Source organism: Bemisia tabaci, chromosome 5 (assembly GCF_918797505.1).
Source record: "Bemisia tabaci chromosome 5, PGI_BMITA_v3".
NCBI lineage: Eukaryota > Metazoa > Arthropoda > Insecta > Hemiptera > Aleyrodidae > Bemisia > Bemisia tabaci.
The window spans coordinates 47,203,116-47,220,510 of record NC_092797.1 but is presented as its reverse complement, the minus strand read 5'-3'; the positions used below and the strand labels follow the sequence as shown (position 1 = coordinate 47,220,510).

Below are 17,395 nucleotides of genomic sequence, written 5' to 3'. Positions count from 1 at the left end.
TGGACGACACTAAAGACCTCTAAGTTTAAGTAGCTCTCTTAGCAGAACGAGAGCCACAATGGATCAGGAAATTCCATCAATGGTTGTAAATTAAACTAAATTTATGCTTTGTTTCTGACCCTTAAAGTAGATACCTAAGTAAACAGGTCTCGATTTTTAATTTGACCTCGACTGATGAGCAATAAAAGCCTAGCGTCACCATTAATGTCTTCCTTTTCTTCATCAGAGAAAGGCTATGTCCAATAATAGACTTAATTGAAAATGAACTTTGGAGAAACGTTCTCCTCTTAATTTTGCACCATGATTTGAAGAGAAAGGTCTTCAGGATTTTTCCATTCTGATACTTGGAGGGAATTTAAGTTTTTTTAATATCTTTTCTAATAAGACCCAGCTGGGGCGCTAAGTGGCTTTTTTTATTTATTTTTATCTTTTAATGTGATAAGACATACACATCAATGGTGAACCTAGAAAAATTTCCATTGTGCAAGGAATATGGATTGATAGCATCTCAGAATCGGTGCATTACATGCAATTTTTCTTCATGTACTGATCCGTTATGCTTCAAAATAGTAAAAAATTTAAGAACATCTGAAATGATGCAACTGCAGATAGGATTGTGGTTAAGTGATGTCACCTTCATTATGCATCCCCTTAAAATGGAAGGATTTATAAAATGAACTTCAAATTTCTTCAATGAAAGTGAAAAACTCTTATGAAGTTGCGTGTAAAAATCAATGTCTCATTTCTGTGTTTTCAGAAACAAGTCGCGGTGAAAATGCCTAATTTTTTTTTTAATTTCATGGAAAATAAACTTGATTTTTCTCGTCTTTGAAAGTATCATGTCTTACCGCGATGTGCAAAAAGAATGCTCGATAGGTACCTATGTCATAACTTTTTCCATGTTTGAATTAAAATGTTCCGATTAGGACTAGTGTGAGAAGTTCCAGTTGTACTTCTTTGAGGCTGGGCCTCAAGTGTTTCATCCTCTTATCTTTTTGTGTTCGTGTTTTCAGCACCCTGTCTCTCTTTAGTAGGGAGCCGAGGCACCCTTCTATGACTCAGTCTTGTCACGTTACAGTATGAGGAACTGCGCAAAAGCAGATTGAAGCAAAGGAAACTGTGTCGGTAGTAAATTCTAGGTATCCTACATGAATGTATTTATTTCCAAGTAACTCCTGTGGGTAACAAAACGTTGGCTTCCACATCAAGAATAAAGTTGTCAAAGTAGAGGCTTGAAAGCAACTTACAATGAGGTAGATGTAAAGACCTGTGATATTAAAGCGTATTAAAGGTGATAAGGAACTTTACCATCGAAGAAATCTTCAGTCAAGGCGACTATGACCATGGAGCAGAGACGTTTCCCTCGCTGTATAAGAAAATCTGCCATTAAAGTTTTTCAAGAACAAGAAAAGCTACAGTTTCATCTGCATTTTTCATCAACTTGGTTCTCAAGAAACCTTCAATGATCAGACGCAATGATATGCTCCTTTGGCGTGGTAGCGAGTGGAGATAATCTATGAACTGCTGAAAGACTAGGTACATTTTCCTCAAAAAGTGGATTTTTCCACCTACCTACGCGAAAGTCGTAGAGTGTCCACTCAATTAGGGCTCAGACTGAAAAAGAAATTAATTAATTAATTTAAACTGACTCAAAAACACTTCCGGATTGAACAGCTTCGATTAACTTCCCACCGTTCCGACAATGAACAGCAGTGGCTAGGCAAGAAATTACTACTAAACAGACACACTGCCAAAAAAATAATTTATCCGACGACATGCGAAAATTTATTCAGTGAAAAATATTAGACGTTCTTGACTATTAAATAGGTAGATGTACTATTACGATTACTTACGTCCTCAAAAGGGGTTAGTTTTTAGTTTAATGAGAAACAATAACAAACTCGTCCGAACTCGCCCCGGCGAATGTTCATGACATTCGCGGCAGTTCGCGGAACCATTCGACCCGTTCGCTTCGAGTCGACGTCTCGACGTCTGCCCTTTTTTCGAATTCGACTTCTGCCGATGTCGACGATTGAACTCCGCCCCTTCGGTCGCCATTATTAATTTGCGGATCACGCCATCTTTCACGATACTCAATTTTCACTACCGAATTTTGAAGGAGTGTTCTGAATTTCTGAAGTGCCTCTTGTGGCAGTGAACTCTTCTAAATTGTTTTTCACCGTAACTAACTGCGAGAAGTTTTCTGTTTGTGAGTATTGCATCTGTCAAGCGCTCCTAAGTTTGCCTTCGCAGGTAATTGATTCTCTTTTTTGCCGACTGCATTTCTCCTCTCCTGCTCTCATGGCCTAAGTTTCCTCGAAAGCCTTTGTCGCTATCATGCATTTTTCATTACCATAGCTTAAGGCTCCTAAAGTATGAATCCTTATAACTTTAACTTCACGATAATACATTCATTTATGGTTGATAAAGCGTTTCCAAAGGGACAGGGATAGAATCATTGACACTTCCCTCAAAGATATGTTAGTTAACCGGCCTTCAATCACAGTTCCTAGAATGTTATTGTTTCCCTACACCTTCTAGACATCTCTGAGCCTACTTTCTCTAATGGTAACTGATATGTAAATACTTAAGCTCTTATTTCTCTGGATGCACTTCTAAAATTTGAAGCCAGCTGACTTGTCTTTTGGCTGATGTGAAGCCCCACCCATTACAAATAGTTGTCGTGTTGTCTAAGTAAACTTAGCCAATACCTTTTGGTTCTCCTTATTGCTGTATATAACTCAATGGTTGCATCGACCCTTGGAGACAGCTGAACAGTGGGCTGATATGTTAGGCGTCACACTAGTAGATGAAACTCGGCCGCGGTTTAACACGCGTTCTTATGGGAGAACGCTTGCCGCGCGATGATTTCTCGCCGATATCTCTTTCAGGGTTGATCTGACGCAAAATTTCATAAGAACCGTTTAGAAAGAGGATGAAATTTCACTTTAGAAAACTAACTAGTTCATTTGTGACATTGTCTAAATATCGAGGAAATGAATGCGTAATACCGAAAATCGTTACTCCACTCAGATTCAAACGGGCCGCTCGCGCAACTTCGGCCGATCGAGAGCCACTCTGATTGGTCCACGCAGCGACTGCCTCACTCATCGATGCACTGATGACCCGGAGATGCTTGTTGTTTTCGGTAAATATCTACTAGCTTGACGTCACAGAACTGACTAGTTACGGCCTCTCCATTCTCGTGATCCATTGTATTAATGCTGGTCATCGGGTAAACCTAAGAATACCTTCAGTTGCTCCGGAGGCCATGCCCTGTTTGGGTGCCTCATTTCAAAACTTGTAGCCGAAGTCTTAGAGTAAAGACTTTCAGAGAAAATTCCCTCAGACGAAAGTTGCAGGTACATTATGTACAACTTAATTGTAAGGTTTCACTTCGCTGAGCTAATTACCAATTGAGAAAGTGCCTCACAATTCGACAAAAATTCACGGGGGCCTGTACTGCGCATGCACTGTGGGACAACTAAGATTACCGATGCAAGATCAGTGCTATACGCTTATCGATCGTTGTGCCATGCGAAGAACCAAGAAGTGTCGCAGGCTTCAGCTCACATGCACGGTCTACGTGATCCAATGTCTTTGGGTTAATGTGATGCCAACCTGAGAAGTAAAAACTGAGAGAGTGAATAATGTGAATGGCTACTCACCACTTTGAAAATTTCTGAGTTCAAAAAGCTTCTTATCCCCCCTGTTGCCTTTATTAATGAAAGGAAGTTTTATCCAATCTCAAAAGAGCATATTTGTTGTTTTCTGCCCTAACCTCTTTTTCATTCTTAGTTTCAGCATGTCTCATCGTGAGTGGGATATTGAGTGCAAAGTCTACATCGGAAATTTGGGAAACAACGCAAACAAAAATGAGTTAGAAGATGCTTTCTCCAAATATGGGCCGATCAGAAATATCTGGATTGCCCGTAATCCTCCTGGTTTTGCATTCATTGAATTTGAAGACCCAAGAGACGCTGAAGATGCTGTCAGAGGACTAGACCGAACGTAAGCTCAACTTATTTCAGATAATTCAAAGTGACACTTTTTGGGTGTATCATTCGGAAGTTGATCCAAAAAGGAAGCTCAATGGAGGGTTGCCAGCGGTCTGAAAAATCAGTAAAGGACCCCGCACACCTCTTATGGGAAGCTGCACCACAAAGAATTGCCTTCTGACTTATGTATTTTGATTCTCCTCAAGATGCTGATCAAAAGTTATAATTGCGCCAACTTTCTACGATGCACTGTTTTCGCAAAAAACCTATGAGAAGATTCAATTATTCGGCGACTATGAATAAAAAAGAACAAAGCATTTGAGAACAGGCCCGATGTGAATAAGGAAAAAATGTAGCATGTGTCCGTCTTCTTATCTGTACCTGCCGACTCAGGGGCTATCTCCCTCCCGCACTCGCCTGGTAGACGTTCAGACTTTCCTGTTCTTATGCTCCTCAAGAATCTGATTTGGATGATGGTTGAGCAAAACGGCGCGCGGAATCCGAGATAAGACTGCTGCTCGGTGCGGGAGTCCCCATGATTTCCTTGTTGACACATAGCCGCTTGTCAATCGAGCACTGAATTGAGGAATCTTTCTGGCTTTTTATCACTGAATTGAGGAATCTTTCTGGCTTTTTATCACTGAATAATTGAATCTTCTCATAGGTTTTTTGCGAGAACGGTGCATCATAGAAAGTTGGCACAATTATAACTTTTGATCAGCATCTTGAGGAGAATTAAAATACATAAGTCAGAAGGCAATTCTTCGTGATGCAGCTTCCCCTAAGAGGTGTGCGGGGTCCTTTGTGACGACTGGGAGAAGTTGGGGACTACAAGAAACATCTACCAATTACAAAAACATCGTTGACCTTCTAACTGTTTATCCTTCTGGACATTTCTAAGACTTTTCGTATGTTAAGCTGCTACTAAATGCCTTTACCTATCATTTCATCTTTGAACAAAGAAATTTTATCCTAAGTTCAGTGATAGATATTGTATTTTAACGGAGAAAAAAGGAGGCGGAAATTTTGTTTGGAGGTCAGGGAATTAGACAATTTTGGAGTCAGAGAAAAGCATAAAAGTAAAGTAAAAATCAGGAAAAGCCAGAGAATTTGAAGATAATAAAATAATGACAACCTTGTTAAAGTTATCGGTATTGGGCTGTTACCAAACTCAGTGATTCAGCCAAAAGTTAGACACCTTGTCTCTTCATTCATGCACTAGTTAAAGAACTTTTCATTTGTCTAATTGAAATTTCTCTCTTTGTTTAGACGGTGCTGTGGATCACGAATAATTGTAGAAATGTCGAATGGCCGATCTCGATTTCGAGGTGGTGGACCTCCCCGAAGGCGCTCTCCTGTTTACAGACGGTAATATTTATGTCATTTTATACATTACCTAATACTTACTAAATTGATTCAGAAGGATCAATATCACTGAAAAGCTCTGCCCAGCTTTTATGGAAGCGAATAGTCAATCCAAAAATCATTTCCATATGTTCTCTTCTCTGGGCTTGTTTAGAACTTCTAGTGTGTATCTTCTATTTTCTTCCCTCCCTCTCCCCCTTTTTTGCTCCAATTATTATTGTATCGCAATTTTGCCACCAAATGCCTCTTATATGCCCTTTTTAGTGAAGGGAGGATGAGGTAAAAAGTGAAAAACCTCCTTTTTGGGAAGACAAGCAAGCAAAGTTCTATCACAGTCTGCTAGAAAACATTTAAATGATTTTTGTTTGCATTCCTTCGCGACAGGAAGTCCATGGTTGTAAAGATCCATCCATGAGGTACATTATGCCACCTTCTCCCCCTTCCCCATTCATATTGCAGCCCTCGCCCGAATTTTCTAAACGCAGACTATTGCTTGGGATCCAGCATTTTTGCCTTCAGCAAAATTATACATTTGCCTTATTGACACGTGCCTGATTACATAGCAAAATGTATGTTTTGCCTCTCTCATCTAAAACCATGAGCCTTGAAAAAAGAATGAATCTAAATGAATAGCCATAGCCAGGGACGGAAAGTTCCCAGCCTTCCTGTTAATAAAATTCATGTTATGTTTCTTTTTTGCTCCCTCTTTAACAAATTTCTGCGATTTTGTGGAAAAACTTGAGCAGTTAATCCCTGACACAGATTGGTCTCCCAATTTCTTTCACAGATTTCCCATTTTTTCATACAACCCTGGTTTTGGGAGTTTGATAGATGCTGCACCCCTGATCATGACTCCTCAAATTTCCCTCATGCGTGCTACAATCTGCGTCTTTCACACCTGCGAAGCAAAAATTGAAATTTTTAAATTTCCTTAAAAATGACTGCGGCTAGGCAAGAGCGCCATTTCAGGTTATTGCAAGGCCTGGCAAAAAAGTGACAAGGTTTTTTTTGCCAAGCTTCTCACTTTGGAAACGGCAGACAAGGGGTTATCCCCACCCTGACTGGATAAAATGTCCAGCCTGCCCCCCTCTAATGGCGTCCCTGCCGTCAGGTGTATATAATATGTTGTGGTTTTTTAGTTAAACTCAGATTTATTTTTATTTTTTTTTAGAAAAAAAATTATTACTACTTGTATTTCTTTGTTGCAAGCAAAGACAGGAATCCCATTTGTTTTCAAACTTGTAAACATGAAAAGTTGTTTGACTCAAACTCTGAGAAAGTAGAATGGTATCCAACAGTAATTGCCTTATCCTTTCTTAAGTTCACCATGATCATCATCCATGACAACCCTGGAGCATACCCATTGTGAGAAGCTGTACAAGCCATTCATATAGTCTTAATTTGACCGACTTTCTCAGCTCCAGAGACTTATTAGGTTTATAATGAATATGGTCCTTTTTAAAATGTTTCATCAGCTCAATCTTGTATTTTTATGATACTTAGCCAATAGGCCACTACGCGATGTTCGAACTTAGGAAAACCATCACTTGTTTTCCCTGAAATATCTTACCTGAAAAATGATTCACGCAGTAAGAAGTTCAAAAATCAACTCTGTACTAATAAGTATTTTCAGCACAGATCAAATAGAAGTTAGATTATACAAATGACATCATTTGTATTTTTTCCATTTCATCAATATTAATTGCATCTTATTAAGGAGTTGATTTCCAGGCTTCCTGTTGTGTTGTTTGTTATTCTCGTGAAATTTTGATGAGGAAACAAGTTGTTTGCATAGTGTTTTAATTCATATCGTGTCTAGCAGCCAATCATTACAGCGTCTCTTGTTCGTAAGATTGATAATATGCTCATTAGTCAGCAAAACGAATTTAGGAAGATGTTAGAATGAAGCGTATTATGTGAATGACAAGATTAGTCAATCCATTTACGCTGTTGTTTATAGAATTTTTGCCTGAATATCCTAATAGATAAAAAGGCTGCTCTGGGTTCGCATCACTGCTATTTACCCGTTTTTCTTTTTATTTGCATTCTCTATTTTGTAGCGAGGACAAAAGTCAGGCTCTGTCTTTGCCTGTAACATGAATGAAATAGAAATGTAATCGCCAAAAAAAAGGACTGTTCAAGTATTACGTAACACGCCGGAGGGGGAGGGGGGGGCCTAGACCAGTCTTCAGTAACACTTTTGGACTGTTGAAAATAGAATTTTTTTCTCTCAAACCGTGCTGTGATGAGAGAAGAAAAGAAAAACAAGAGTATGTAGTTGCCCAGTTGATACAATCTGTACATATTTGCACGTTGTATTACGCTCTCTAGCATGAAAAGGGCCTCTTATGGCACAGCTACCCATTTTTGTATCAATTTCAGTCAAAGAAATCTCTCTAAACGCCAAAATTGGTTTGATTCTCAACACCTATAGAATTTTTTTTTCTTTCTTAAAGAAGTTACGTTAATGAAAAGGGAAAAGAAGAAGGGAGTGTCCAAGGTAGAGTTGCACAACTCGCAAGGGGGAAGGATTTAGAATTTTGTCAACTGTTGTAAGTAGGGTTTTGCGTAGTACTAGAATGGTCCTGAAAGAGAAGTTTTTACTTGTGAGAATAGAGACTTTTTTCGTTTCTACTTTCTCGACTTTATTATTGATTTTTTTCTCCACTAAATTTGAAGTGGTATTAATGGACTTAGAAAAGGAAGTGAATCCTAACTAGTGATTGACTCCTTCAGGCCGGGCATTGTGTACTGTTTTACTGAAAGTTGATTTGGGTGGTGTTGACAGGTTGTACTACTTGTTTGTTCAACTATCCAAAAAACTACAATCTACCACCACTACCACATACAACATCCACCATCTTCATCACTCTCTACTAGCACTGCCTACCTAGGCACCAAGTCCGCCCCGGCCTCGGCCCAGTTGTAGTCCATCTTTACGCGTTGACAATGTTATTAAAGCGTAAAGCTTTTACTTAAACCATTCGGTTGCTTCTAAACCGTTTGCATTTCTGGTTTTGAAACAGGTTTTTTACAAGTGCCTTGTTGAAATGTTGCTTAGCCTTTAAAACAGAGCTCTGCAGCTTTTCTGTTATGTCATCTTTTCATTCAAACGCAAGTGGAGATTATTCAATTATGATTGAATACATATTTTAGGGGGGCATGGAAGATGAAAACAGCCTGTGATCATATAATTACAAAAAGGTAATTGTCTATCTTTAGTCATTTTCGAAGGTCCTACATCTACTAAATTCCGTAAAATCGGTTGAATAATAGCAATCAGTCCTAAAGTTGATTCAATTTTTTTCGCAGAATATGTTTTTAAATCCGTCACAAAAGACATAAATTAAATAATCTCTGTCTCAAATGACTGTAAAAATCCTTTTTCACTGATATCCTGTTTATCAATTATTGTAGTAATCACAAGACTTGAAGCGTTGTTTGTGGCTTAAATAGTAAATACAGAGTAACCGTCAGCAGAAGAATTTTGACAGCAAAATCGACTTCAGCAACATTTACAAGTCACCACCAACATAAAAAGCATCCTTTACAAACATATAAACAGTTTTAGAAAAACGTTGCTTAAATTAAAAATGAAGCTTGTACTGCACGGTTCACCGCTCTTACTTTATAGTAATTTTCAGGAAATGAGATCCTGTTATTGTATTAAACCAAGTCAGGAGGGGTAGCAAAAGAAAAAGTTTCCATTATTTTTACGAGTTTGCACTCAAGTTACTGAAGTGTACAAAGTCGCTCAGTTTCTGGTTTGATTTCTCCTTTACCATCTTAATTGAGTCACAGTAAAGTCTCCATAAAAATAAAATGAAAAAAATTACTTAGTAAAGAAAATTGTCAAGTATTCAAATTTTAATTATTAATACGTCAACTAACAAGCGCACTTTTCACATTAGCACAAAGAAAAGCTCAGAAAGTGAGATTGAATGGTTCGAAAAATCTGTACTTAGGAGATATCTCAGGACCAAACAATTGCTAAGATGTTTAGCTCAATCAAGGCATCAAGATTGCAATTTTTTAGAGTAAGTCGTATTTTAGGCTTGAGGAGATTATTTTCCTTCAAAAGACATTCAGTTTCATTAAAATGCTTTGCGATGAACAGTTGCCAAGTTAATTAGTGATTAGTGAACTGAAATATTTTGAAAACACTTGCCTGAAGCCTCGCCTGTTTCATCCTAATTGGATCATAGGTTTCGATCGTTATAAACTTATATTGCAAATAAAAAAAAATACAACTGGTTTATAATAAACTATCTCCAAAATCCAGTCACTCAAGAATAGCTAACTTACAGCACAAAATTCCATTATGAACAGTGTTTTGTAAGTTTCAAAAACCAGAAATGTAATCGGGAGAGAATCGTAAAGGTCGTGCCATCGCTGCGCCTTCCAGTCACCGCAATCAGCTCTCCGTTCACCTCTACTCAACCCTTCTGTCTACTGCCCCCTACTCAACTTGTCATCTTGTTAAATTAACACTACTCTTTAGCATCTCCGTAGTCATTGTACGTATTCTTTTTTTACAAATTTGATGCTAATATGATCGCATATTATTTTAAATCTCCAGCAACAATGGGTGTTCAAAGTTTTCACTCTATGCCTGCTTGAACGGTGGACTGTCAGAGAGAGTTAGAAGCCTAGCATTACAATACATGTGGTACCATCAAAATATCTTGCACGTCATGGTGATCTTTTTCAAATTTCCAAACTCTACTCTTGATCAAGGAAAGGAAGTCTTTTATTTTTGAAAATCTGAAACTGATAAAACTTCAACAAGCTTAGTGATGAAATACTTTGCTCTGAGCACTGACTTTATTCTTTGCAAATGAACAAGTATTGTAGTAAGCAAGTTTGAGAAGGAAGGAAATGTTTGTGGGGCAATAAGTTTTCTGTTGTCATTTTTATTTGCATTGATTTTAGTTTTCTTAACAATCGTCAAGTTCTTATTGAGAAATTTGAATGTAAACAAACTTCAGTCTCTCGCTCTCTTATGAGGTTATTTAAGACATTTTATTATACAGGATGATACAAAAGGCCTGCACTACAATCATAACCTCTCTAACTTTTGAGCAAATCAGAGAGAGATTAGACATTTTTGAGTGCTCAAAGGTAAAAAAAAAGCCATGTTTCGAGACCCCCGAAATTTCAAAAGGACCACCCTATAAAGAGGAAAGGACTCCAACAGCTATAGGGACCGTGCGAGACTTTTGAATCACCCTGTATGTATTCAGTGCATTTCATACAATTATTGATGGGGGACCATGTCATGTAATGCTTTAATTTTAACATTGTCATGCAGCTGATCCATTAAGCAAGTTGAAATACTTGCAAGGGTGCTGAAAAAAAAAAAAAAAAAAAAGTTCTAGCTCTGAACGCCTTAATTATACAGGCTATATGTATAGACAATTTTTTTCAAAATTTACCTTTTTTCAAGCTGCAGCCAGGAAGTATCAGTGTATCCTTACTGCAATGTTTTGTTCCCCATACTTACTTTTTCCATGGTAAGCTCAGGGAGTGCAATTTCGAGGTGTAGATACTGTTGCTCTGGTGACTAAACTTGGAGCAGTGGAAAATACGGTTCATACACCTGTAACTCTCCAGCGCTGCAACCTGAATAGACAGCATGTCCTTAAAGCCCGTAATAACAGTTTTTAGAGCCAAACTTTTTTTTTAATGCTGCCATTAAATTTTACTCTAATGACATTTAGTCTGACGATTTCATCCCTTTTTCTTTTACTGCATTTTAAAAAGGTATCTTTCTGGATATGTAGAGTTACCCAGATCCTGGTATTTTCCATGAGTGGACAACCGTGATAAGTCTTTGATTCAAAGGAAAACATCTAAAAATTGCAATTTTTTAACAAAATAACCGCACAGTCGAAGCCACAATCAGTTATTCAATTAACAAATTAAAAAGGAAAGCTGCAATGAAAACTACCTAACAACACACCATGTACATATGAAGAGCCGCCAGTTTAGTGTAAATTGCTGATTGTACCACACCCAAACACCATCTTGGAAGCTTTGAGTTTGTTCTTTCCACTGACGATAGAGCATCTATTGTTGCTGGAGTTGATTTTATATTATTTTTATAGTTTTTCTCACAGAATTAATTTTTCTTTTTTATCCTCTTCTATTGTGATGAAATTGCACTTTTTTCTTTTGTTTATACTGCAATTTTTTTTTCTTTTTTTATAACCTTCTCCTGTAAATTGAAGTAGATCTTCGTTTAAATTATTTTCTGACAATTGATCAACACTAAAGTGTGCCTAAAAGAAAGAAAATATCTCTTCCCTACAATTTGCTTGCAAGTTCAGTTTGGTTACTCAAATCTGGAATGTTTTATGCACAAATCTAGGTAGTGCTCTTACTAGCGAAACTTAGCAGAACTTGAGATCCATGGAAATAGTTTCTGCTCAAAATTGAATCTGGAACTGGTGGAAGTATTCAATTTCCACTGATTGCTTTCCCAAAAGTTTTGTCATGTAAACTATCTCAGTCATTCCTCCATCCCCAAGAAATAGTGACCCTTAGGTAGTTTTGTAAAAGTCTCACGTTTCATTGATTTTTTACAGCTCAAGATCACCAAGACGATACCGCTCGCTCAGTCGCTCCCGTTCTAGATCTCGTGGACGTTCCTTTTCTCGCGAGCGCCGCTAGAACAACAATCAAGGTACTTTTCATGTATTTTATTTGTTTCCTTTGCTTTAGTCCTCTCATTAACATTTTTTTTTTTTTTTTTTTTTTTTTTTATTTGCACAATAGAAATTTTTGTACAAAAAACACTTTTAGACTTCATATAAGTCTTTTAAAAGCTTGTCTTAATTGTCTAAATAATATTAAACTGATTCTAGATACATTTTATAAAAAGTACTACCTTTCCAATATTAAGGAGAAAGAATCAAGACAGATTTACTTCAAAGTAAAAAGGTCTTATTAATTTATGTGTAGAATTGGGCGACCGGACTCGGTCAAAGGCCAAGAACCTCCGATTACGTCCTAAGAGCGTAGAGAGGCACGATGATTAATATTATGAGAATTTTGAGAACCCCTGGATTCCAAGCTCATGGGGCTTGCGACGTTTTAATCGGCGGAGGCATCGGTCCCATTCCAAGAGCGCGAGCGCTTCAGGGTTGGGGTGCCGATGCAACCTGCTCTCATATGCGGTGTACATCTTGGTGATGTAGTCCTCCACAGAATCAATGTCGAGGTCTGCCCGAATATCGACATTCCTCTCGTACCAACGAGCTTTAGCTATGCTTCTCAGAATTTTCATTTGTATTACTTCTATCTTATCTAAATTTGTTTTGGCTGCACAACCCCACAATTGGCAGCCATAGCTCCAAACAGGCCTCAACATTGACTTGTAGAGGAGTAACTTAATATTTAAAGGTAACCGTGACTTTCGTCCGACGAGCCACTGCATATTAGAGAACTTTAAACGTAGCTGGGCTACTTTCTTTTTAATATGGGTGCCCCACCTGAGCCTGGAATCCAGGTGAAGTCCGAGATATTTGGCAGTTGTGTCATGTGGAATTATATCGTTCCCTAGGGAAAGTGGAATGTGTTTATAAGGGCGATTTGTAAAGATTACTTCTACCGATTTTGTGGCATTTAACTTTGTTTTATCTCTCAAAGTCCACTTGTTGATTTTATTCAAGTGTTGTTGAGTTGTATGACGTGCCTCTCTATAGCTCTTAGACGAAGCCAACACGAGAGTATCATCGGCGTAAACTCCCAACTTACCCCTCCTCCCGGACTGTGGGATGTCCGCTGTAAAGAGAGAGTAAAGAAGGGGGGACAAGCAAGAACCCTGAGGAACTCCTGCTCTAATGGGTCTGAAACCAGAGGTTGAGTTTTCGTAACGAACTCGAAATTGTCTCCCTGTGAGAAAAGAAGACAGGAGCTCCACATGGTTACAAGGGAGCATTGAGAAAAGCTTTCCAATGAGACGCTCGTGCCAGACACGATCGAACGCTTGTGCAACATCAAGAAAAACCGCCACACAATATTCCCCCTTTTCAAGGGCGTCCTCAATGAATTTTGTGATGCGATGTAATTGATCAACTGTCGAATGCTGAGCTCGAAAGCCAAATTGTGCATCGATAATTAAATTATTTTGTTTGACTATTTCATTGAGACGTTTTATGTACAACTTTTCAAACAGTTTTCCCAGAACTGGCAACAAAGAAATTGGCCGGTACGATGCAGATTCTGCAGGCGGTTTATCTGGTTTGAGCAGAGTGATAATTTCTGCCATTTTCCATTGTGTGGGAATGTATTTAAATCGTAGAACAGCATTAAAGATACCGACCAATTTCATTATTGCCTTATGTGGGAGATTTTTTAGAATAAGACCGGAGATTTTATCAAAGCCGGGGGCTTTTTTGGCTTTGATCTTTCCTTTAATCTCCTTTATAATCTCAGAAGGAGATATGGATTTGATTTCTCATTAACATGATATGCTGTAAGTATTTTCATATTTTGTATAGAAAAAGAGATATGAAACCAGGGTGTCTAAATTTCTGAACTATATCAAAATGTTTATTCCTAAGGAAAGTCTGTCACTGAGTTTGTATATTTGGACGTATTTACGCCAAAAAAAAAAAAAAAAAAAAAAAAAAAAAAAAAAAAAAAAAAAAAAAAAAAAAAAACAACAACTATGTTGTATGCAAATCTTTTATACAAATTTCCTTTCAACATAAATACGTTCATTTATCCTAACAAACTTCATTGATGTTTCCATTTACAGTCAGAGAAAAGCAAGTGGTAATTTGATCTATTGAACGGATTTGCCAGAATCAGCCCAATAAAATCAGATGTTGCCTAATTTTTTCTCGTGTTTGTTTGTTTGTTTTTCTTTTTTTCTTCTTTTTCTCTTTTTTCTCTTTTTTTTACCTGGAAACAAAGTCACACTCTGACTTGAAATTTAGTGAGTACATTCTTCATACTCAGAGGAAAATCAAGAGTTTCAATGCTTTACAAAGTTCTTTGTTTAAAAAATAAAAAATGAGAGGAAGTTTGGTCACATAAAACGCTGTTAGGTTGATTCTGGGTGAATCTGCCCAATTCAGAAATTCTAATGGCGGTTTGCATTTTTGAATTGATGTATGTCATGTCCCAAGATTTTGAGTGTAAAAAAATAGGCAAAATGCATGAGGCATTTTTCGTTAAAGGTCATGTGAAATATATGTTTAAAAGCAAGTAATAAATACTTGTATTTGTGTAAGAAGTGAGTTTTGAAATTAGCAAATAATTCATGTCTCTTCAATGAGGGAAGTTTCCAAGGAATGGAGTTGAATATTTGTCCATGCAAAGAATGAAGAATTACAGAAAGTCTGCAACGTCGCAGATCAAAATATACGTTCCTGCTGTTTCGCAGATCTTGTGTTTTTTTTTTTTTTTTTTTTTTTTTTTTTTTTCAAAAAAAAGAAAGGGGAATAAAATGGTCATTGTGCTTAAATATGTTAGAAGGGAAAGAGGGAATGCCTGAATGTCTGTCAACGTGAAGAGCCTTAATCAAGCATTGTTCCTTCAACCATTACATGAAGACCAAGGTACATCCTTTGCTATATTAAATTCTTTCCCTTATCAAATCTGCCTTATTTTTTCGCCATGAGGCTCATTCTAGTGTACAAACCTAGGGTAACCCTTGCCCTTTGTTTTGGTTTCATTATGATCTTCTTATTTTCCAGGTTCAAGTTTGAATCATTGATGTATGGCAGAAATATACTTGATGATACATGCAGCTCCACTTGTCTACTACACAGTGTATGAAGGAATCATCTCCTTACTTTCTGAAGAGCCTATCCAACTGGAATTATTAGATTTATTGCATTTTATGTAAATACATGCTTAGCTAGTTTTATCATTTGCCCTCTCCGTGGAAAACCAATTCCTTTGAAAAAGGTTGCGTCGTTGACTAATTGGTAAGGGAACTGTGTAACCCTCGTCAGATTTAAAAATTTTAGGTAAATTCAGAATTCTACTATTTTATGTGAGCTGCTTATTTTATCCCTCTTCCCCTCGGTTTTAAATGACCGACTTGAAAAACAAACCTGACATCAGTCATAGTTCAGTTAAAGACTTCAAATTATCGAATTTATAAATTTCACCTCAATCATATTTTTACATAACCTGTGGATCCCCCCCCCCCCCCGCTCTCCGCCGAAATAAATTATAGTATTTTTATTGATTCCACGTACAAGTACCTTCATCAAGATTATCATTACGTTTTTGTAATTAATTATATTTACATTACGGGAATAAAACCGTTTCTTTTGTGAATCAGTTTTCTCATCTGTCATGATAAAATTTGGCACGTTTTAAAATCAATTTTTTTTTTCTCTTTTATCATGTAATTTATCTTGAGAATTCTTAGAGCTTAATATTTTTCTTCCTTTTTTCTAACAAAAACATTCCAAATTAAGCTCAATGTTAATATGAAGTGATAAGAATTTGTGGATGGAATATATCAGTACCTCAGAGCTAAAAGGTACCTAACTCACATTTTCAGAGAAATCGAGTTTGTGGGTCATGAGGTATGGAGTTTCAAAAATTTGCAATTTAAATCGGAATCAATATAGCCGACACCTGGTTAGCCCCTGATATCTCAAAAGACAATGGAATTAGGTACCTTTTGGCTCTGGGGCACTGATATGAGTCCTTTTATTCACAGTTTTTAAATTCAAATTGGTTTGTTTGGATAATTTCAAGTGACCATTGAAAAAAACTGACATCTCTTTTTCCTCATATTTCTTCCCCTCATTTTTAGTATATCTGAGTACTAATAAACTGGTAACCCCTTACTTTTCTCTCTTTCTTCTACCGAATGTTTTAGCATTCAGCTAAAGCCAGGATAAGAGTCTATACGCTCTTGAAGAAAGAAATCGTTCTCTTAAATGTGGTCCTTTCTTTTTCGATCTGTCCAAAAATAACTTTTTACTTTTCATGCTAGTGTAATACTCTCAGTTTCATCGGCTCAATGTCTATTCTGATAGATTTTTGACCATCCACTACTAAAAATGTTCTCATCAAACTATATACGTCCTTTCACACTGGTTCAGTAAGTGAGCTCTTAGACCAAGGTAACATGAATACTATCTTTTGGTTATTCTATTTGGCGTTTACGCAACATTAATGTAATAACCTCCACAATTTTTTGTTAGTAATCATTTTGAAGATAATTAAAATCCATTTTGATAAGTGTCACCATTTAGTACCTTCTTTCCTCTTAATCTTCTACAATGCCTCAGTCTCAGTCATAGTGCTTCAAACTCGGGTATTATTTTGGCGAATTTAAGATATAATCGCTTTAAGAATGTCCCAGTAGATTTTATACACCATGATTGGAATATGTACACAGGGTGATGCAAAAGTCCTGTACTACCACTGCCAAACATTACCCCTGTAACTTTTGAAGAAATCGAGATAGAGACTTATAGAATTTTGTGAATGCTTCTAGGTGAAAGAAAACGAATTTTCAGAACCTCCAAAATTTTAAAGGGGGACCACCTTGAAAATAGGCCAGAAGCCAAGGGGTAAGGGGGTGATGCAGGCTGTTGGATCACCCTTTATTATTGCTTACCCACAGGCATTGCATCCATCAGAATTTTATATTGTTGAAATATGGACTGAGTTTAGCAGAAATTACTAAGTAGCATTTTGGGACAAATTGAGTTGGGTGTAGTTGTGAACTCAACAAGTCGTAAATTTGCTCCTGTCAAGAATGCAAAATGAGAAAAATTCTTTTGAACAAGGAAAATATTTGTTAACCTGTGCACTCAAGATTGATTCTTTGGGAGGGATGAACTCTCTTTTCCTTGGTTTAATCTCTGTGTGATTCTGTCAACCTCTGTCCTCATATTGTAGCATAGTCAGAAATTTGTCAGCAGCACTAAGTTCTGCATTACCCTAGCAGCAATGACCTCTAAGAACATTGTTCAAAAACTCTTGATAAAACTGTTAAAATGTTTGCATTAGGAAACCCTTTTTGGCCATTTTTTTAAGTAAAATTTACG

The 17,395-nt window shown here is 37.1% G+C and overlaps 1 protein-coding gene across 3 annotated transcripts; it reads left to right on the top strand.

Moving 5' to 3' along the window:
• The first annotated feature begins 2,052 nt into the window (after positions 1 to 2,052).
• LOC109031061 (RNA-binding protein 1) lies at positions 2,053 to 16,586 on the top strand. Of its 3 annotated transcripts, none has more exons than XM_019042369.2 (6): positions 2,053 to 2,209; positions 3,799 to 4,011; positions 5,268 to 5,366; positions 8,152 to 9,880; positions 11,951 to 12,048; positions 15,071 to 16,586. In XM_019042369.2, exons 2-4 carry the CDS (start codon positions 3,806 to 3,808, stop codon positions 8,255 to 8,257), a joined length of 411 nt encoding a protein of 136 aa, XP_018897914.1. In that variant the 5' UTR covers positions 2,053 to 2,209; positions 3,799 to 3,805; the 3' UTR covers positions 8,258 to 9,880; positions 11,951 to 12,048; positions 15,071 to 16,586. The 3 variants fall into 3 exon arrangements, with proteins under 3 accessions (XP_018897914.1, XP_018897905.1, XP_018897924.1); XM_019042360.2 differs by having other exon boundaries at positions 2,058 to 2,253; XM_019042379.2 differs by lacking the exon at positions 8,152 to 9,880 and having other exon boundaries at positions 2,062 to 2,253.
• The last annotated feature ends 809 nt before the right edge of the window (positions 16,587 to 17,395 follow it).